Below are 23631 nucleotides of genomic sequence, written 5' to 3'. Positions count from 1 at the left end.
TCTGGACATTTTCAACTGTGTTAATATCAGATACGTAATGCGGGTTCCAGACTGATGAGCTGTATTCAAGTATTGGTCTAGCAAATGTTTTGTATGCTCTAGTTAGTAGTGTGATATTACTGGAGAAAAAGCTACGCAGGATTAGGTTAACAACTCTTAATGCCTTTTTGGCTATGTAGTTACAGTGGGCTCTAGCACTTAGATCATTAGAGAGGAGTACTCCAAGGTCCTTGACAGAGTTTGGATCATCAACAAGGTCTTGACTATTCAGCTTGTATTTTATTTTCTGATTATTTTTGCCAATATGTAAGAGTATTTATTTGTTGAGATTTGAAGTTGCCATTTGTTTGACCATTCTGATACATGGTCGAGGTCTTTTTGAAGGGTAGAAGTATTGTCTGTGCTATTGAACAGCTTTACATCATCAGCGAAAAGAACACAGTTGCTCTTAATATGATCACAGAAGTCATTATGTAGAGTATGAAGAGAGTTGGTCCTAGAACACTGCCTTGGGGGACACTACTGTTGACAGGTACAGAATTTGATAGGACTCTCCCAATTTTGACCATTTGTTGTCTGTTTAACAGGAATGCTTCTGTCCAATTATGCAGGTGTCCAGAGATACCATAAGAGTTTAGTTTTAGGAGTAGTTTGTCGTGTACCACTGAGTCAGAGGCTTTACAGAAGTCTATGTAGATTGCGTCTATTGCTTTGTCCTGATCAAGTTGTGTAGTCCATATGTTTTTGCAGTGTAAGAGTTGCAGATTACAGGATAGTTTTTTTCTGAAACCATATTGTTTATTAGAGAGTAGGTTGTTTGTCTCTAAGTGGAGGATAATGGATTGGTTAATAATTGATTCCATGACTTTACAGGTGAGGCAGCATAAAGAGATTGGTCTATAATTTTCAACTAGGCTGGGGTCTCCCTTTTTGAAGATGGGGATGACCGTGGCTAGTGGCCATAGGCTTGGCAAGGAGCTGATCCTGAAGGATTTTTCAAAGATTATGCTTAGAGGTTTGGCTATGGCAGTGGATAGCTTTTTAAAGAAGTAGGTACATATTCTCTCCGGTCCAATAGATAAATAATAAAACCAAGAGATGGTTTTAGATTGTGTAGTGCTTTTCAACATTGTCTTCTGTAAAATCAATATCTATTAGATCATTGTAGTTGTCTGGGCATGATCCATTGCTGGTTACAAATACTGAGCCAAAGAATGTGTTAAAGAGGTTGGCTTTAATGGTGTCATCGTTGCAGTCTTTATCATTAGGTCCTTTCAGGGGTGGGATGGACCTTGAGTCTTTTAGTTTGTTCATTCCTAAAGAAGCCCCTCATTTCTATTCATTTACATCTAGAGTCATTCTGTGAGGGAGATGGGAGGTAATTAAACATGATATATAAATAAGATAAAATAAATAAAAATACCCTTGGGCTATTGGGCAGAGATGGGAAACAATCTTTCTTTTGAATTTTCTATTACCCTCAGGAGTAATTTGTGAGCAGGGAAAACATTCTTCCCTTTTTTTCTTTTAACATCTCATCTGTCTGTCAGTGGTGTCTATAAGAATGTACCATTTTATTTATTTATTGTACAAATTTATACGGCTGCCCACCTCCCAGGTGATTCCTTATTATTATGACAAACTGTTTAGCCAAAGTAATGAAAGCAATGTTGCCAGTCAAGCTCTGTTCCTTTGCAGTGTGTATGTAGTATTGCAGTTTACACACACACACACACACACACACACACACACACACACGGAATTTGAATAGTAGCAATACAATGCTGCTGTCATTAGTTCCCTTTTCTGTTACTTTTCTCTCAGGAGCAACAGTTATTGTCAGCCTTAGGAAGAAGACCAGATCAGAAGATTTTCCCTAGGAAAGAACACTAGAACTCTATGTTGAAATAGGCTATAGCAGGGGTGTCAAGCTCAGTTTCATTGAGGGCCGCATCAGGGCTGTGGTTGAACTCAGGGAGGCAGGGTGGGCGTGGCTGACTGGGCAGGCGTGGCCAACTTGACACCACTCCCCAAACTGCTGGCATGTTTGCTCTTCACATTGGGTAGACTGGGCCGAAGCCACGCTGGACCAATCTTTCCTCTTCGCACTGGGTAGACCAGGACAGCCCAGTGGGCTGGATCCACCCAGCCTGTAGGCCTTGAGTTTAGGCTATAGTAACATATTGTCACTCTGCCTGTGTTATCCCTTCTGATACTCTAGGAAGTCAGGGAGAAACTATTCTGGAAGGTTTGCTTCTATAGCTATGGACAGGTATCTTTTCTTTTCTTTTCAACCAATGGTCTGAACTGATTTCCCACATTTTGAAAGGTTTTGAAATGAGTCCAACACCCAGGCCCACAAGCACCTGCAGTATGATTACCTATGTTACACAGGGGTCAATCAGAAAAGCCTGTTTTTTACAATATAATTCTGCTCTCCTTGAGGAAGAAAAAGTAGGATCCACCCAATGTTTGGACTACTGCAACATGCTCTACACATGGCTACCCTTGAAAAAGTATCTGGAAGCTTGGTAGTGGTAGGAATGAGGCCACACACAACAATTCTGGGCACCCACAAAACAGTGCATGTGACACCTCTGCTGTGTGAGCTGTATTGGGTGCCTGCCTGCGTCCAATATACAAACCCTTTTTACAATATTTGGTAGTTTAATATTTAGCAGAATATGACTGCATAAGTAGTTACCAGGAAAACAAGCTATATTAAATTCTTATTCTTATTTCAAAATGAGCCAGACCTGAATGAGTTTTTGTAAACCATGTTTTAATCCTTTAAACTGTATATTTTCCAATACCTCCAGCTTGCACAAGTGCCATGTAATGATTTCCCCTAAATGCCTAGCAAAATTTGCATCCTACCCAATGACAGAGGCAAGAAAGAAGAAGACAGGTGCATCTGGAAGAACAAGCTTGGATGCCTGGCACAGTAGAATATTAGAGACTATCCTGGCCAAGCATCAAGGACTTCAAGACTAAAGTAGAAATATTTTAAGTAGTCCTGGTGAACTCCCTAGGACTTTGTGCAGGCATGCCTGAAAAAGACCTAGAGGAATAAATGCCAGCCTTCCAATTTTTCTAAGCCCAGATTTCTGGAAAGAAACAGTCAAGACTTGTAATGACTATGATTCCAGGTGCTATTTTTGTGTATCTTGAGAGCTTGAGCTTTATTGATATATCAGGATTACATGCAAATATCCTATGCATTTATTGTTTGAATAGAGGTGGTACGCAAAATGTTTAGAACTCTGGTTTTCCAGCATCCTGAATGGACTTAGCAAATTGTTTAATGGTGTTTTAGCAAATGGAATGCTTTGATATAGGTTTTCTGATTCAAATAGTATTCAGAGAAAAGGAAGGGAGATTTCTTTTTTTCCAGGGAGAAAAGGTTGCTTATTATTCTCTTACATGGCTAATGTTCCCTCTGATTTCAGAATGTGGCAGAATAAGGACAGAGCTGCTTTGAAAATGCTGTTGGTTATGGAAACTGTTGCTATGTAATGCCCTGAATGAATCTAAAATACTTGGTAAATTCCTTTTCCTATATGCTTTGTGATTTCCTGGCTCATCTGAAGCCTCCTGCTGCTTAATCCATCCAAAGTCTACAATCTTCTTTGATTACTACAAATGCAATCCTCTTATGCTTAAAAGATTTGTCCATGTTATTTCCAAATACACAACATATAACAACTTTGGAATTTGAACAAAAATAACCACTTCAAATCCATTCAGACATTTGAAGTGGTAAGATTGGGAAGAAATCCTTTGCTCTGCAAATCCTGTACAAATTCGCTATATTTGATCTTGGAGAAGCAGCCAAACTACACAGTTTCCATCTGCAGCTCTAAGAATCTTATAAAAACTATTCAATTATGGTGAGAAAATATTTTTAGAGAAGTCAAGAAATTAAATAAAACTTCATGCAAAAATTGAAATGAGGATTTATTTTTATATTAAAGTTATGACTACATATTCCAATGCAGACACTTGTTACTTTCAGTAAAATAGTTATCTTTCAATATGCTTTAAGAAATCTTCTCAATATGTACTCACACATTTCCTCCCAACTAATTTTTCAGTGAATTCTTTATTGGAATTTTGAATCTTTAGCTATTTATTAAAATATGATATCCTCCAAATAATACACACGCTTACATACTATACCCCAACACCTCAACTACAAAATAAAAAACAATATATGCAATTAGCAAGGGGAAATTTCTGTCACTGTGTTCACCCAACACACCTAACCAGTTAAAGGTGGATTTGCACATTTTAAGCTTCATTTGGGTAACTTTGATTTGATGGTTTGTAGGTTAATGTATTTTCAAACCAAGTCTGTTTGTGATCAATAGGCCATACTTCTAGATAACCATATTTAAGATTACAGTTTAAATCTCTGCCCTATCCTATCTTTTACTATTAACCTATGTATCTATTTTTCCCAATCATTTTTCAGTCCTTGACAGTATTTCTGCCATACCAAAAGGAAACTCTGCATAACTACACATTATACTCAACAAATAGTTGCAGAGTTTTAAAAGTTGGAAAATATACCGAGCTATTCTGTTTTTGCAGTTAGGATAAAGTAATGACAAGAAACAAATCTGCTAATTATTTCCCAGGAATGTATTTAATTTATAATAAATATAGATTATAATTACTTTATTCTGGAATTGCATAAAATTGATGTGTATTATTTATGTATACTTACATGTGTTGGGAAGCATTGGGGAAGAGATGAGAATAGTGAGGGGCGGAATCTTCTGGACCATGTGGAGCTGCGTGACTAAGAACCATCAGAACTGGTCGATGGGGATACATCTTCTTTGAAATTCGGAAAAAACTAATACTGTCATTGGTGATCAAATCAGTCAGATAGTCCTGAAAGGATGAAATGAAGATAAGAAGCACAACAGTGGTTAGAATGTAGTATTACAGTCTAATTCTGACCACAGTCTGGAGTTTGATCCTGACAAGGCTTGAGGTTAACTAAACCTTCCATCCTTCTGAGGTCAGTAAAATCAAGACTCAGATTGTTGGGGATAATATGTGGAGTCTATAAACCACTTAGAGAGTGCTGTAAAGTACTATGAAATGGTATATAAGTGCTACTTAAGAGAAGCAAAATCAAACTGTAAAATTATCATTTAAGAAACTATCAAGAGTTATTTTCAGTGCTTGTACAGTACATATACACTATTGCTCTATTTCAAATGTATTTTCTTAAGTACATTGTCCTGAGTAGATCCATTATGTTGCTTGAAAACCATCTGTTTTTCCACAAGGTTCTTGGCCATTTCTGTTCTTTCTCACTTGCGTACTAGGGGTCAAATTAAGAATATTATGCCATATTTGGGAGGGACAGTGGAAAACAGAACAGATGGAGAAAGCTATAAAGGAACGTATAGTCATGGTATTTTCAGCTTTGATACAGCTGTTATGACAGCAAGGAAACAGGCAACTGTCTTGTCACCTTAACATTATAGAGAATATGTTACACTCATAAGACCTACCAAAACAGAAGGGCCTATGCTGGGAAACTCACTTCTTTAGTAAAAATATTAAATATGAGTGCTGGATATAAAACTGTGACGTAAAATTATAGGTGAGCTTAACTTTGCACTGTAAAAATATAAAAATTGAAAAGGATCATGGTTCAATGTTGAAATCCATTTTTAAATTTAAGAAACTGCAAATCATATTGTGGTATCTCATGGATGTTTGGAAAAGACACCTTCCTGAAATTTTGGACCAGCTGTCACCGGGCAACACTGATCATTTTCTAACACCTTTTAGTAGTACTGTCTAGATATGGTGGACCACAATTCTAATAATTCTCTCTCTAATCCAATACATCCTAGATGGCATCAGGCAGAGAAGATTTATTAATCACATTTATTTACTGATCCATAATATAAAACTGTCTGGAAAGCATTATAACCCTATTTAAATGCCAAATAATACAATCTAAATGTGATGTATAACAATAAGGCTCTTAAAACAAAAAGCCTAAATTTACAGCCATACTTTAAAAAAAAATGAGTCTGAGGTTATATGCAATGTATAAAGGGGCCTTGGAACTGAAAAGACCTCAAGAATACTGCCAAGTAAATCACTCAAAGGAGACTGTTCCATATCCAAAAATGTTCTTCTATCTGGTAATAACCTACCTTGGTTCATTTGATTGGCTCTAAATAATGAAGCAGAGATTCTGAAGATTTTAAAGAATAAAAACAAACAGAAGAAAAGGTAACGTCATCTCAAACCATTTAGGTTTTTAAATATTAAAATTGGCATTTTAAATTGAGCTCAGTAATAGATTGGGAAACAAGAGAGTTGCATTAGGAGATGGATTTTTAAATAGGTAGACAGATTCTTATTTTCTTTTGAAAGTAGAGATAGTTTTAAAAATAGCTTGTGATGCACCCAAGAGAGTTGCTATTAAAAGAAAAAAGGTCTCTTTACATGATAGAGAAACAGCTGTTTTTAAAGCACTCCTTTATTAATTTAGCATTCTTGGCTAAAACTTAGATTTGTTCACTCTATTATATCTGAATATGCCTACAAGAACATAGCCTGTTTTGCTACTCTTAATGAATAATAAAAGAACGCAATGTCATATGAATATTACATTCTAAATAGCTTTACTTTTAATAGATCACTGTAATTAAGAGATTATATCACAAATGTACTCTTGATCTCATTTTCATAGCCCTGTAACTAAATATTGAATTTAGGGATTAGTGACAGATTTAGAATTGACCAACAGCAGCATCTCGGAACCATGGAAGCAATGATTTTGCAATAAAAGAATTATAGGCATACAGCAGTACAGAATATAACCCTGTATGTTAATTAAAGTAGAGAATACCAGCCAAAACAGTATGAGTCAAGCTACAATCAAATCTATTTCTCAGCTGGTAAGCATATTGGAATGTTTACCATCTCAGGAATTGCCTGCTGTCACTAAATAAATTTTAAATCATATATCCCTCCAGAAGTAAAATGATAATGCACAGCCTAAGAGCGGGTTTATGGATTACAGTTTATATTACCCGCAGTGGCTCTCAGCTATAAAACAAATACTTTAATTAGACTAAATCCATAACATATCTGGGCTAATCTCACAGTTAGGGTCAAGGGGGACAAATTAAAATAAATCAATAGGACCTACCCTAGCGTAGTCAGATCCGTGCTTTTCCTTCACTCCATTTCTACAGAGCGTGTAGTTGTAAAAACGAGAGTTCTTAAGTAATCCAACCCATTCTTTCCAGCCAGGAGGCACATAGGAACCATTATATTCATTTAGGTACTTCCCAAAGAAAGCTGGAAGCAGAGGATGACAAGGTAGGTAAAGAGACGGCAATATATAAACATGTCTCAGATATCACCTGCAAGGTTTTTTTGCAACAGATTTCATACAACCCAAAAATATGAAATGGTGTGTTAATATGTACTTTCTATAGGGGTAAAACAGAATATGAAATATACATTGATCTGGCCACCATAATACTGTATATAATAATGTTTGAGACAGTCACTGATCTATTGTTGAGAGGGAAGTTATATTAGGTTACACTCAGTATGATAAAAGCTGAAAGTCTTTGTTTCTTTTCCCTTTTTCTTTTACTCTCTCTCTCTCTTTTCTTTTGTACTTTTTAAACTTTTTTCTCACTTTCCCTTTATTATTTAGTTTAGTTTGTATTCGTTTTTGCTATGTCTATAAAAAACTTCAATTCAAATTATTATTTACAAAGTCACTAATATGTTATTAATAACTTTAAATGCTTTAAACCTGCCAATTTTTGACAGTATTTTAGTTGGTTATCATTTATAAAATATAAAAATAAATAACAGAAAAAATACTTCAGAAAATATAAAAATATTTAAAAAACTTTTTGACAGAGGCCTTTCGATAAAAAGAAAAGAAAAGAAAGAAAGAACAGAATGTTTTTATTGATTTCAGAAAGCTGGTCTCTTTTGTAAATGACTTCCAGATTTTAGATACAATCATTGAAAGTGTTCTGTTCCTGATCCTAATAAGAAGGATCTCACTGGTTCTTGGGATTTACAAGAGGGTGGTGTGGTGTGACTGTGAGAAGGTGGAGTCACATATTGTGGCTTTTACATGCACTCACTTTGTCTAATGAAAGGGCAGTTGTGATTTTGGGTCATTGCATAGATTGGTTTAAAGATTTTACATAGTTGACTTCTAGTTCATGCATAGACAGAGATACACTAATACATTCCAGTTCCATCAATGCAACCATTAATGTCAGACTTCCTTTAATTAGTCCTCTCCACAGTCCTTACAAAATAACAACAAAATTAAACAACTGTGATTAAAGCAGAGGCACACATAACTGTATTTAAGAAAGGACTGTGGAACCTGAGATGGTCTCCCAAGATAGATTGCTTTCTGAGCCACTTTTCATGTTTAGAGAGCAAAATGCAACGTACAATGTGTGGGTAAATGAACAATGAAGCACTTTTCCTGGCCTGAAATCTAGGGAATAATGGATTAAGATACTGGTTCTTATCCAGAGAAACAGACACACAAACATCTAAAGGTTTTTGTGCCTTGTCATTATGTGTAATGGTATATGGGAATGACCTTGGGAGTGGTGGTAGGAGGAAGAGATGCTGCCAAAGAACAATCAGATAAGACAGGGCATAGTCCACAACTGCATAACGGGGCCAAGGAAAGAAACTTAAGACAGGAACCTCCCTAACTTCTCAGGATGTAAAAGAGACAGTGGGAGATGTCTGTGGAGATTCTCAGTCAATCCAGGTCATAGTTATCTCAAAGGTACTTTTTAAAAAGGGAACTGGACTGGGGTTTGTTTGTTTTTTTGGCTTCTCTTCCAAGAAGCTTCATTGGTTCTGGCAGTATAATGGGGGCTATGGAGGGATTAGTCCTGACAGAATGGGGGTGGATGGGTTGGAAGCATCATATTTCATTCCAGTCATCTGGTCTAAGCTCTTTCCCTAAGAGCTCTTGAGAAGACAACGCCCCCCCCCCCCAGTAGCCTCAAGAGCTTCCAACCTCCCCCCCCCCAATTCTGTCAGAACTAATCCGTCCATTGCCCTCACTACAGTACCAGAACTGATGAAGCTTCATGGACGGGAAGCAAAATGTCTTCTTCCTCCTCAAGGAAAAAACAGTCCAGTTGCCTTTTGAAAAAGCGTCTTTGAGACAGATGGTGGGAGATTTGTACTATCAGATTTCCAAGACTGATTTCAAGCGTCCCAGTACCCCAGACAGGAAACATGACCAGATGAGCTAATTCTGCTTTACTGTAAGATTACATTAACAGAATCCTGCAAGTTTGTTTGAAGACATTTATTTTACTCTAGAGACTTTGTTTTTTTTATTTTCTTTTGACTCAACTTACATAAAATCTCTAGTTCACAAGGTCTACTAATTAGTACAAGATAAGAATCTCCACTCTGATGATTAATCTCATTTCCACGGACAGGATGTTTCTTCTTTCCTTAACTATTTTCTTTTGTTACTTATCCAGAATAACTGTTTGTCTTAAGAATATTTCATGACTTGATACATACTTGATGAGTTCAAAGTCTAGCTTTATATGTCATGATACGGTTCTTTCTCACTGTCTTCTGAGTTGCTGGAACCAATAGTTGGTAGTCACACAAGGTATGTGTGCAAACTAGGTTTAAGATCTTAGAATGTGTAATTTGAGTCCATTTTCAATTCTCCTTTTAAAATGCAATTGTTCCTAAGAGTTTTGTGTCTGTTGTGCTTTCTTTTTCAGGCAGTTTGCCAAATGCAAAATATGCATTGTGCATGAACATTATACATATTGTTGTTATACTCTTGAGCTTTTTGATTGCCAAATGCAAGCAATGTGCGGTATGCAATGTTTTTCATTAGAAAAATGTCACCATTATGTTGTCCACTGGATACTGTTGAAATATGTTTTGTGAATTTACTTATGTTTTCTTATTGCCATGAGATCTAAGAGACAACCATTGTATGTGCCAGAATATGTGCCAAAGAAATGTTATTTTGGATTTTTACAAAACAGGATCCTATCCTATGCTATTCCATCTTATCCTATCCCACTCATCCCATTCATTTATACTGATATAATCTATAGCAAAAAAAGGAAAACAAAGTATGTGAAAGTTACTCAGTTTTTAAATATTCATGGGTATCTATCAAGAGGTAAATTACAAAATATGCGTTACAGCTTTGCAATGCAAACACATCTCTTGTGAAATTGTGATATCGCAATTAATTGCAAAAGGCCAATTTTGAGTCATGATATCCCATTAGTTTTGTTATGTTGGCATCATTGTTGCTAATTGCAGATGCTTATATCCACACAGAACTATAGTCATACATCAAAAAATAAACCCAAGCTTTTGTTATATAATTCAGTATCACATTAACATATTTACATATTATTATTCTTCCCAAAATCTTTTTTTTTTAAACAAGTTTTATTAATTTTTTTCAAAACACACAAGTCGTCATTATCCATTACATATTTAAACCTTTTTCCATTATAAATTTAACAAGTCAGATAAACTATAATTCTGTTTTAAACCATTTCCATATAAACATACAAAAACCTCTTATCCATTTTCTCTTTCTTTCTCTTTACTCTTATTCCATTTTATTATTATTATTTCATCTATTTCTTTCTGACTTAGTTACCATTATTCTCATTCTATATTTCTGCAAGGTTTCATTAATTCCTCCCCCCAAAAAAAACATATATACACAACACACAAAACATAAAAAAAGATCTTTTTGGAAAGTAAGTTGGACCAAGGTATTTCTTTCTTCATGGACTTCAACTGTATTCATACTCATCTTACATATCATTACTTATTTTATTTACCATTCTAAATCTTCTATATTAACTTCTCCCCATATTTCACTCTTTTTAATTCTATCTTAATTAATCATCTTAATTTGAGTCATTATATTTGTATCTTTTGTCCATTCTTTATTGTACCTTTGTCTCATTCCTTATAAAAAAAAAAGAAATTTCTCCTGAAATCACTAATCAGAGTATGATGCCTTTCTAAAGCTGGTTTGAAAGAAGCCTTCCTTTTTTTTAGAAATGGCGCTTATTAACTATCAACAAACATTGCAGCAGATGAAGACAGCAGAAGAAGAAGAAGGAGAGGAAACCATCTTTAATAAATCTCAGAACTCGACCAAGAGGGAAGGAAGAGGGAAGAGAAGAGAAATAAAGGACTTAAGATTTAAAAAAACATTTAAGAAAGGGAAAAACAAGGTGCAAAATCAATATAAGGATGGTAAACAAAAGGGAAGAGGAATACGACAGAGAAGGGAAGCCAGTAAGGCAGAGGCTAGAAGGGGGGGTAGAAAGGTTTGTTGGGAGAAGAAAGAAAGGGAAAAGGTGGAGAAAAGCTACAAAGTTTTGAAATTAAATGGGAAAAAAGGAATTTTTTTTAGGGATAAAGGATAAGTATAATTTCTTCAAAGAGATTTTGCAAGGTACATAAGATGATATGGTAGTATTGTATTAGAAATAGAAAACTTAAATGGCTTAAGAGTTGATAAGAGATTAAAATGTTGAAATGTTAATAATGATTGGTTTTAAAATATAATATGAGGGGAGATTTAGAATATTGAGCTTTAATTAAAGAGTTTAATAAGATTATGGGATTGATGTTATTATAAAATTTTCATTATAGTATTTGTTTTTAATATTTAGATCTATTGTTTAACTATGTATTTAATTATTTTGGATGTATTATTCAGTTAGAATGTACCAAGCAAAATCGGATTGGGTATTCTAAAGATTAATTTGATTAATTTAGTCGGGAGATAGAAAGGCATCATATTCTTCCCAAAATCTTATTAACATTACAGCATGTATTAGAACAAAATTGGGTAAATATAGAACAAGTCCAAATCATGTTTCTCTACTTCCTCACATATAATATCCTTCCTAATCTGTTGCTTGCCTTTTATCGAAGCTCTATGAGAGCATTTTATCTTATTGCCTCTGTGTGTGGTTTAGGAGTTGTACAGAGGCGGAGAAAGGGGCACTCCAAAGAGTGATAAAAAGGGCACAAAAGATCAGCGGATGTCCTCTTCCCTCATTGGAGGATTTGTACAACATGGGATGCAGAAGGAAGATACAAAAGATCTTGAGAGACCCTTTGCATCCAGGCCACCCGATGTTTGAGATCCTACCATCAGGAAGACGATATAGAGTGCTGAAAGCCAAGACAAGTAGATTTCAACATAGCTTTTACCCAAGTGCTGTGATCAGGTTAAATGCAGAGTTATAAATCTGGTGGTCTTAACACATATATCCTGGTTGTACAGTTTTTAAATTGTTATTTGCTTTAATTTGTTTTATATTGTTATTTGTATACATCTTTTGGTGTTGTTTAGTTGTATGTTGCGAAAGAGCACCTTATTTTGTTGTTCTCAGGTTCCTGAGCACAATGACAATAAATTTATCTTATCTTATCTTAATCTGCTTATGTGTTCACAGAACTGATAGTCTTAGTCTTACATCTAGTTACTAGACTCTGTTCTTTGATGTAAAAGTATACTTAACTAACATAGGTAATTTTTGACATGACAAGTTGTTTAGCAACTATTGAAAGTTAGACATAAAAAAGGTACTTATGATCTGGATTTGTACTTCTAGTGGTCTAGCCACTCTTTGTGCTCATGTGATCATATTTTGGATGATTGGCATCCAATCTGCACTAATGGCCATTTTCAGCATCCCATGGTCATGTACTGTGATTTATGATTTTTTATTTCTGGTTTCCAGCAAAAAAACCACCCATTGCAGAAAATGGCATCACTTAACAACTGTGGCATTTGCTTAATGCGTGCTTCAAAAAATATTGTAAAATCATATCAGTCATGTGATAACTTGTTAAATGACTAGACTCTTATAATCTAATTAAGAAAAACCTCCCATCCATTAAAAGTCTGACTTTTCTAACCACAAACATGCTATTCTCCCAGAAGTTGTTTTCCAATTCAACTATGACATTTTAAAGTAGCGTCTTTCTTGAGAAAGTTTTGAAAGAAAGAAAATCTGTTCTGTTAAAAATCTTGGTTGATATTTCTGTTTGAGAAATACAACTTTCAAGATTTGTAAAAAATAATGTGAGTGAATTATAAAGTGACCAACCAGCTTCCTTCAAGAAATTATAAACATGGTGGGAGAAAAATTGACTTTTACTTTGCTCCTATTAGTTGGCATTTAGGAATGTTGCTTGCAATTCCAGAGGTAGTAAATTACAATCAATATTAGTAGGCACTGATACTGGGATGTCAGGCACAAGAAATCAGAATGGCATTGTGAGCTGATTAGAGTTGCTTTTTTCTTTTTAATTGTTGCCTACCTATTTACAAGAATCTCACCAGACTGACTACATTTTCTTGGGAAAAGCCAGATAAAGGTTTCAGAATTCTCCATGGCGGAGCGGGGTCTGGTCTTTGTTGTTTCCTTCCCTGCAAAGACTCCAGTCTTTTCACTCCTTCCCACCTTTCTAGCTGCAGATTCCACGATACTTCATCCTCCATTCTGACTGTTCCCCTTTTGGAACAGTCAGAAACAGTGAATCCCAAAGTTTCTTTATGTTTAATATATAAAAGTATTTCTTGTCTTTGGTCCCAAAGTCCCCTCACAATTAGCTTCAATAAGTTCTACCATTTTGAAAAAAGAGGAAGAGGATGCCCTCTCCATATTTTTATACAGTGTCTAATCTTATATACAATACCTCTGCAATATCTCCAATTACTTGCCTTAGCTTCAAGGTAAAAAATTCAGACATCCCTCATGAGGGGAATTGCTGTAGCTTCCCTAAATCATTTTCGTTTCCCTTTTATACACCTTTTCCAGTTTTAAAATATCCACTTTCCAGATATAGTGGCCATATATAGTATATACCAGTGGTGGCTAACCTTTTTCGGCTCACATGCTGATTATTGTGCGTGCGCTCAAGCGCGCATGCTTGCATGCCAGCACCCAGAAGGCAATGCATGCTGGCTTCTCCCATGCTCCTGCGCATGTGATCCCCCTGCGTGTCACGCATCTGTGCATGCGTGCGTGATTCCCACCGTGCACCATGCATCTGTGCATGCTTGCACAATCCGCCCCATGCGCGCTGCACATCTCTGTGCATGTGTGCAATATTCCCCCTATGTGCCATGCATCTGCTCATGCGATCCCCGGTGCGCTGCATGTCTCTGCGCATGCGTGCACATCTCCCGCATACCTTCACGCATGTGTGCCAGATACCTGACAATCAGTTGTTGGGCGGCGGCGCATTCGCAGTGGGGCTCTTCCGGGCGAGCTCTACATGCCACTTCCGGCACGCGTGCCATAGGTTCACCAACACAGATATATACATAGATTGTGTGTGTGTGTGTGTGTGTGTGTGTGTGTGTGTGTGTATTTGATTGGTTATTCTTTCAAAACCAAAGAAGTGTTGGGAAAGCCTAGAACGCTGTCTGTCCATCAACAGGAAATCTCTAAATACAGAATAGACCAGGAATCACTTCAGTGTAATGGGAGAAATCAGCCAAATAAAGTTGCAGTAAAAAATAGTCAAATTCGATCATGGAAAAATATTTTCTAGAAAAAATATTGAATATGCTCTGCTTCCAGTCTGCCGTGTGCTTTCCAATGTACATGGAGGTGCTCATCAGTACCTGCTCATGCAAGTAGAAATACACACAAACATAGGGCAGAAACTACAGATGTCTCCTGCAGCCAATCCTGGTAACCAGTTTGTCAAGAATTCCATAAGCCATGATCTGCACGCTTTCCCTAACATGGTTTTATTTTACAGCAGCTGTGACCTGTGCCCTTTCATCTACCATGACCCCAAGATCCTTGATCAATCTCCATCAGCAGACATCCTATTAATGTATATGTGACAATTGGACATTTGTACCAACGTAGCTTGTCTTGCCGTTGCTCATATTGAACTTTGATTGGTAGTCTAACTCTTACTCATGTAAGGAGTTCTCTGGAATCCCATTTTTATTTTGCTGTCTTTTATTTTCCAACACATTGGAATCAACAATCCTAACTACTTAAATGAGTTTGCTTTATGAAAACTCCACTTAAGAGCTGAATGAGCTGTGAGAAGAAGTCCCACAACATCTGGTGTTACAATTATACAATCTATATATTGATTGTGACCTTTTATTCTGAAAGATACGATTTCCCTTGCAGTGATGATAATTTAAGATGAAAATTCGTTTAAGGGAATATGCTATTTTTCTTTGTGGTATTTTTTCTGTTGAATCTTTCTTAAACTGCTTCTATCACCTAAAGGTTGGTAGGGGAAAGCAAGTCTCAGTCCTTGTTTTCAAAGGATCAATTTGAAGGAACGACTTCTCTAAGAAATGGCTGCATTTATAAATGTTCCCAAAAAGACAAATCAAGGACTTAAACTTATCTGTCATGTACAGTTTGGCTCCTAATATTCAAATAAGAGCAGAATTGGGAATGTCTGACTTATAGCAGATGGGGAATTTCTAAGCACATTTTTAGATGCTCATATTCTTTTTAGGGTATATATATTATTCTTTTTTATTGGCTCAAGTTCAATAATTTGATCAGCTTTTTTATACTGATGTGGTATTTATAGGATTGAAATTTATCATGGACTGTAGAAAGCCTTTGATAAATTGTCCACCTAAGTTCTTGTTTTGAAGACTTCAAGTTGATTTTTTTTCAAAGCAAATCTCAAACGAGGTATTATTTCTTGGCTGAAATGACAAATCAATAAGAGAGAACATTATTTTTTAAATGCAGGTGTTGGCATCCCCTCAGAACAGTACATTAGCAAGGAAGAAAAAAAAGGAAGAGCCTTCTAGACAATAGACAATTTAAAAATACACCAAACAGAGGTATATTTTGTTAAAAATAAAGAGAGGGAAAACAGACATATAATGGTTTTAGGAAAACACGGGGGAGCATTAAATGTTTGTATTGATTCTTCAACTACATTTTATAGCTATGGATGCATTTTGGCTGGGAAGAAAGAAACCTGTCCAATAGTCTCAGTGTGACTATTTCCATGGTATTTCTATAGTATATCCATATACCTGATATTAGGCAGAGCGAGAGTAGAATTACTTCTTTGAAGTTCTTCATTAACCTCCTTTTTTCTAAGTCCATATGGGGAAGGGAGGATGAAACAAGAATGTGCATGTAAAAAAACACATATATCTTGAATATATGTCAGGGAATGTTTGTAAAACATCATATATTGCTGAAACTAAGGTAAAAAAAATTAAGGCAGTCTCACACTGCAATGAACAAGGACACACCTTCTACTTTGCAACTATGTATGTTCTGTATATCATCAAATTTACTACCGGTACCAATATACCATTTTGTTTATTTATTAGAGTGTTAGTACACCTTTCCATCATGAAAGAAGAGAACAAATAAATCACATTAGATGCTTCAACTACTAAGATTGTTGGATGAGCAGGCACAAAAACAGCCAGGGAAGTGATTGAAGCCCAGGAAACAGTCCCTTCATCAGTCAACAGGAGTGCTGATCTACCACCAGCTTATCAAGTACTTAGAAGGCAAGGGCCGGGCAGCACAAGCAAATGAGCTTGCAAATGAGCACAGCTATCAACACACTCCAATCAGCATCTAAAAAGCCACATACAGCAGGCACCATATCAATACCAAACACAGAAAACAGCACACAGTATGCTAAGGAGAAGTTCCCTGAAGATGGGCTCCAGCACGAGTCCAAAAGCTTGGAAGACAAAACCTCTGACCTCCCGGTCACCAACTCAGATCGGATCCTGCAGCATTATCCTGGGACATGTGTATTTGCCTTCATTCAAAAAAGCTTGAATCTTATCCATAGCTACCTAGATTATATTCCACCTGGGAGTTCTATGCACAGCATGGGGAACATGAGACAAAATATAATTTTTTCAATAATATAACAAGGTTGTTAATAGAGAACAGAAATAAAGTCCTGAAAATATAAATGCAAATCTCTACTTAGTCATAAAATTCACTGAATGACCTTGGGCCAATGATTACCTCTCAATTAGATTTCTTATGCATCTTTAAACATATCTCTGATGTTTCAGAAACTGCACCTTTATAAAACCACTAGGGTATTATTCAATGTCATCCTAGGAGTATCTTGTACAAAGTAACTCATCCTTTTCTTAATTTAGCATAGAACACTGGCCTTTTCTTTGCAATAATATATTCAATATAAACTGAGAAGTCTCAATGGGAAGCAATCTGGTTTTACTGGTTAGGAGTCAGCAGACAGAACTGTGATTCAGAGAGCAACATCCTTATGCTTGGCTGTGACTTATTCTGCATCTTTGGATAACACAGTTCTGCTGTCTGTACTTTTCATCTGTTTGGCTTTGAGCAATATTCCTCCCTATGCAATCATAAAAGATTGCAATACAATTTTACCATTATTGCCTATTTTTGTCAGACACAATTAACAAGTGCACTTCAAAATATTGGTACTCTGGAGAGTTGTTTTAATGTAGGCAAATATATTAATCACTTTGTATAATAATTTGCCACATACGCACACCTGATGTAAGCAATTTTCTTGTTATGAATTGTCCGTTTTGATTTTCAGTGTCTGGAATCCATAGAAAAGTCGTGACAATGTTGACTCTTTGCTGATACAAGTTAGAGCAAGCAAATCATTTACCACCATATGCAGAATATGGTTTTGAGTACAGCTTTTCAATAACTGATTGTTTGGCCTTTTGTCCTCATCTATTACAGCACTGTCTAGATTTTTTTTCTTGCTCATTAGTTCATCAGCTTCATGGAGATCTGTAAAATCCTGGTCAACAGAATTATGCAACTGATGAGATGTAATAAATATCACAATTTTGCATTGTTTTGTTAAGTTGTAAAGCTGAGTGATAGTAAAGACAATGCCCCCAGGTTCCAACACACGCCAATCCCAACCACCAGGTATTATATAATGAATGCCATTTATCTGACTTTTTCTATCTCTGTAGTCAGTTCGGTTTGGCTGAAATATCTGGCCATGTAAAATAAGGAAAATATTTTCCAATAAAATGAAAGGACACTTTTTTAAAGCTACAAAAAAACTTTTCAAAACAGTAAATCTACTGTCAATATTATTTCCTGTTCAATATATACTAAATTCAAATATGTGCTTAGTTCTTTCAAACTGTGCTATATAAAATAGTTTCTTCTTTGCCAATTATATTCACAAATGATAAAATAAAATTTAAAAAATTCTATGATGATGATTAATCCAAATTAAATCTGCATAGAATGTTCTCACAATAGCTTTTCAGCTTAAAATTTGAAAGATTCAAAATTATGAATTAAATTCCTCTATCCAAGATTGTCTTTTTGTTGTTGCTGCCGCCAGTGGCTTAGTCCCTCTTTTACCCACTCTTGGTTCATTCTTATTTATTTTCTTTTGAAATGTTTTTCTGCCTCTCTTCCACATTTTACCTCCACCACCACCCCCTCCAGTAAACATTTCCTCTGAAATTCTACCTTTACTCTGATTTGGCTTGAAATGAAATTGGTAAAAAGAAATGTCCAAAAGTAACGTTTTCCTTTGATTCTAGTTTGAGAATGAAGAAGTATAGATTATTAAACATGCATGTAGGTCAGCAAAGGGGGGAAGGAAGACACCAGTCCTTAAAAAAAAAGATCTTTACAAGAAAGTGACCATAAGTAGTGCACCCATAAGCCTGCAAATGGAGCTGCAAACTTAAAAAGGAGGGCCGAGGTTCATTTCCCTCCCAATCAAAATGAATATAAAAAACAGCATTTCTTAGAAGGATTTGAGAAATCAAGCACCACTCCCTCATGTTTGACTTCTACAACCACATTCATCATTTTAAATGCTCCCTTTTGGAAGGAAGTTGCACCCAATAATGAAAAAGTAAGAGGGAACATTTGTTTTGTAATTGTTTATACAAGAATCTCCCACCACTGTAAGAATCCTTTATTTGTTCTTCAATTATTATTTTTATAATGCTTTTGATTCAAGAGTAGGACTGGCCATTCTTTTTTGTGGAGATGATTCAGCCACTGAGTGGGAGAACTTCCTCAGATTAATCCTTCAACTAACATGACATGTTTATATATAATGTCTTCCTGCCTAACTTCCCGCTGTGTGTAATAAAAACAAAGATAGAAAACTCCCATTAAGAATAGAGGTGTTAGGCCTACAGGAAGATCTCTGTCTCTTTATTTTTATTTTATTTTATTTATTTATTTTTGTCAATTGCTTCCAAGATAATAGGTATAAGTAAAAACATAGTTATGAATACATGGATACATATAAGAAAAATAAAAATAAAATAAAGGAAACAATAGGACAGGGACAGTAGGCACGTTGGTGCGCTTATGCACGCCCCGCTACAGACCTCTTAGGAATGGGGTGAAGTGAATAGTAGACAGTCTAAGGTTAAAGTTTTTGGGGTTTGGGGAAGAAACCACAGAGTCAGGTAGAGTATTCTAGACATTGATCACTCTGTCGCTGAAGTTGTATTTCCTGCAATCACGTTTGGTGCAATTAACCTTGAGTTTATATCTATTGTTTGCTCTTGTGTTGTTATGGTTGAAATTGAAGTATTCATTGACAGGTAGGACATTGCAATGTATGATTTTATATACTATACTTAGATTGGACCGAAGGTGGCGTAGTTGTAGATTTTCTAGGTCTAGAATTTCGAGTCTGCAGGCATAAGGTATTCTGCAACGAGTAGAGGAGTGGAGAACTCTTCTTGTGAAATATTTCTAGAATTTCTCAACTGTGTTAATATCAGATACGTAATGTGGGTTCCAGACTGATGAGCTGTATTCGAGTATTGGTCTAGCAAATGTTTTGTATGCTCTAGTTATTAGTGTAATATTACCAAAGCTACGTAAGATTAGGTTAACAACTCTTAACGCCTTTTTTGGCTATGTAGTTACAGTGGGCTCTAGCACTTAGGTCATTAGAGATGAGTACTCCAAGATCCTTGACAGAGTTTGGATCATCAACAAGATCTTGACTATTCAACCTGTATTTTATTTTCTGATTTTTTTTGCCAATATGTAGAATGAATATATATATATATATATATATATATATATATATATATATATATATATATATATATATATACACACACACACACACACACACATATACATATACATACACACACAATACATGTATATACAACAATGCAGACTTAATATCTTGTTACCTCAACACTGACATTTCCACACAATAGTCATATTCACCATGAAAATTTTGTTTTATATGCAAACAACAAAGAGGTAGACATTTTGTCTTTGTATATAATAATGGAATACAAAGGTAAACACGGGAGCTATGACTCAAAGTGTGCATATTATACCACTTGCTAGAAACACCTTAAATCACCTGCATCTTCTCCTGGGGCTTGTGCAGTTGCACTTGCCAACTGACATACACCTTGGGAAAAGTTCAAGGTGTTCCTGACAGGCACTGTCCATGTACCCATATATGTGAAGGCTCATATTTTATATTTCAAATCTGGATCTTCACACACATAATGCAGAGGTTGTCTCATAAACATACAGATATACAGACAATATTGGATTATGAAATGTTGATAATATGACCTGTTCATTTATTCTGCACAGAATATGACTGCTTACTTACAGAATACCAAGTTTCTAATGTTGGTGGGTCATTAGCAATATAAAATCTAGGATTCTGCAGTAATTTAGATACAACTGGAAAGAGATGATTTAGCATGCATATGGATGAGCATGCAGCATCTGCTGGAAATATCTCATAGTGGCTAGATCACATGGACTCATAGTGGCTAGATCACATGGACTCAGGAACCATCATATTCTTTAAGAAGTTTTCTCTATGTGCTACATGAAGACATACATTCTAAATCACCTTTTACTTTTCAAATCCATGCATTTTACTTTACACATTTGTAACAAATTCATCTGGAGTTGCAGCCATTTGGATATTTTTATATCCCTTTTAGTCTCATGCCTGCCAAGAAAATAATCTTATAGTGCAAATAGTGTAACACTTTAAGATGGTATTTTAAAGTAAAGAAAAATTGCAAACATCTATTAGAGTGAGAGAGTGGAACAACGATGGAAAGCAGAGTTGAGAAATCTGTGAGATGATAAAAGACAAGACAAACCCTTCCTTATTAGTAGGATGTAGTCACAAAATCAGATGCAGAAAAATAAAAACAAATACTACTTAAAGCAACAGTTTATGCAAGAGTTGATCCAAATGTATATTTTAAAATACTAAACTCAAAGGTCTATCAAAACAGAAAAAAAGACTAGATTGAACCAATGAGGCCTATGATTCACTTTCCAGCCTTCAGCTGCTAATTAGCAATAGACAATGTGGTGTACTAATTATTTATTTTATGTATGTATTAAATTAATATGCCTCCCATCTTCCCGAGAGGTGGAAAACCAACGTTCTTGTCCTCGACTAGGCAAGAAAGCTGCTGGATGATTTTGGCCCAGGCTTGCTTTCTTGGCCTTAGATTGGGAAGTCGAAAAACATCCTGTTATTAAGCAAAGGCCAACTACTTCCAAAAATGTTGCCAAGGAAACTGCACAGACCTGTCCCTGAAGTAACCATGAGTTAAGATTGACTTGAAAGAACTAAATAAATAATTTTATTTTCATGATTTATACCATGCCTTTCTGTTTCTGTGATCACTGAAGGCAACAAAATTCTGAACAGGAATAAATAAATAAATAAAATTACAGATTAAAAGTAGCATAAAATAAATATCAATAATGTCCAACACAAAGTACAATCTTTATAACCAGGCACTTATTAGAATAAAATGGCTTTACACACAGGAACTGTTTAGTTCCTTGAAAAAAGTGTAGAATTGAATTGTAATAAGAAATACACGGATGATAATTTTTGAAAAAAAACAAAATTTGGAAGTTATTTTAATTATTAGTTAATTATTTCTTAATTATAATTAATCATAGTTAATGCATTAATATTAATATTGTTAATATAATTATAATATAATAATATATAATTCTACTAATTATAATTAATAATTATTTAATTATTAGTTTAAATAAATGATAATTGTCCTTCAAACAATTTCCAGTGATAGATTTGTAATTTGCTTGCTACGGGGATCTAAACATTGCTCATGTTTCATTGATCAAGAGAGTTTTGCAGGTATTTGAAATAAGCCTGTAAAACCTACTCAATGGAGACGAAAGTGGAAAGAGTATATACATTATGTGTCTTTGATGTACAGATCATAGTAGGACAGACGAAGGATCACAGTTCTTTAAGAGCAAAATATGAAAAGTGATCATGTGGTGAAGAAAAAGAAACAAGCAGTATATCACTGTTGTTTGAAAGAATGCTTCAATAATTCCCTTGCTAACAACTTAGCCTTTTATCATCAACATCTTGCACTGAACATAGTTATGTGCACCAAAAAAACAGAGTAACAAAAGTAATCACATCTTGATCTGGGTCCTTCTGGACGCTAGAAGCGAATAACTGCAGCAGCCTTGATACAGCACCCCTCTGGTCCGTTACTACCCTCAGATGAAGGGGATCCACGACTTTCTAAGACCATCTGTTCTATTCTGTAGAGATTCTCAATCATGGTTGTTCCCAAGGTGCTTTTCAGGAGGCAACTGGACTTTCTTGTTTTTTGTTTTTCTTTTTTGAATACCTTTTGCTTCTCATCCATGATATTCAGATGAGATGAGAAGCGAAACGTCTTCAAAAAACAACAAGAAAGTCCAGTTGCTTCCTGAAAAAGCATGGCACAACCGTGACCTGTATGATTGAGAATCTCTACAGACTTTTAGCTATACAATTTTGGATGAACACCCTTTGAATAGTGTGGGAGTAGGAATGGATTTCCCGAGGGGGGAAAAATTGCAGAGTACAGTAACCAGAAGCACCACTCAGGTGACCCTGAGGACACAGATAAATCTCCAAGTGCTTCAAGGACCCTCTAAAAGGATGAAAATTACCAGCTGTCTGCAAGGAATATAAATCCTTCGATTCTCCACTATTCTGTCAGAATTGAAGAAGCTTCTTGGATGAGAAGTGAAACGTCTTCAAAAGAAAAAACAAGAAATTCCAGTTGCCTCCTGAAAAAGCACCTTTGGGACATCTGTTCCATTGTTAAACTCCTATTACTCTCCAAATATTTGCAATGTTTAATTTACTTGTCTTTCCTTTTAATCTGAATTCATTGGTTTAATATTTTATTTGAAGATAAATCCCTATAGTCTGAATAGTAAAAAACCACGAACCATCAGAAACGGTTCTGCATTTGCAGTCCCTTAAATTCCCAGAAAATATTGAACTAAATTTGGATTTCTTAATACAGGGCCACTGTACCTGATCTACAAAAATCCAGGCAAAAACTAGTTGATGGTGGTGCTACCTAATAGATATTCAGGTTTTTTACATCCTGGATATGTTGATCCTAGTATTTACAATGTTAGGAAAAGGGCCACCTATTTTACTATATCTCACCTAGCCTTTCCTCTGCCTAACAGCATTCAAGAGAACTAAATTCTTATGCCTGCTTTT

At 35.5% G+C, this 23631-nt stretch overlaps 1 protein-coding gene across 8 annotated transcripts in view; it reads right to left on the bottom strand.

Annotated features, from left to right (window-relative positions):
• The window catches only part of SULF2 (sulfatase 2), a 265589-nt gene that overhangs the window by 52082 nt on the left and 189876 nt on the right, over nucleotides 1-23631 (bottom strand). For all 8 annotated transcript variants that reach the window (XM_087959310.1, XM_087959311.1, XM_087959308.1 and 5 more), the window contains 2 exons: nucleotides 7193-7344; nucleotides 4730-4899 (listed from right to left, as the gene is read on the bottom strand). In XM_087959310.1, the coding sequence (XP_087815436.1) occupies nucleotides 4730-4899; nucleotides 7193-7344 (322 nt within the window). The remainder of the gene's footprint in view (nucleotides 1-4729; nucleotides 4900-7192; nucleotides 7345-23631) is intronic.

This window comes from Notechis scutatus, chromosome 3 (assembly GCF_049901735.1).
Source record: "Notechis scutatus isolate UNSWTSFEM ecotype Mainland chromosome 3, rNotScu1.2, whole genome shotgun sequence".
Lineage (NCBI taxonomy): Eukaryota > Metazoa > Chordata > Lepidosauria > Squamata > Elapidae > Notechis > Notechis scutatus.
This window is presented reverse-complemented; position numbering and strand designations above follow the sequence as displayed.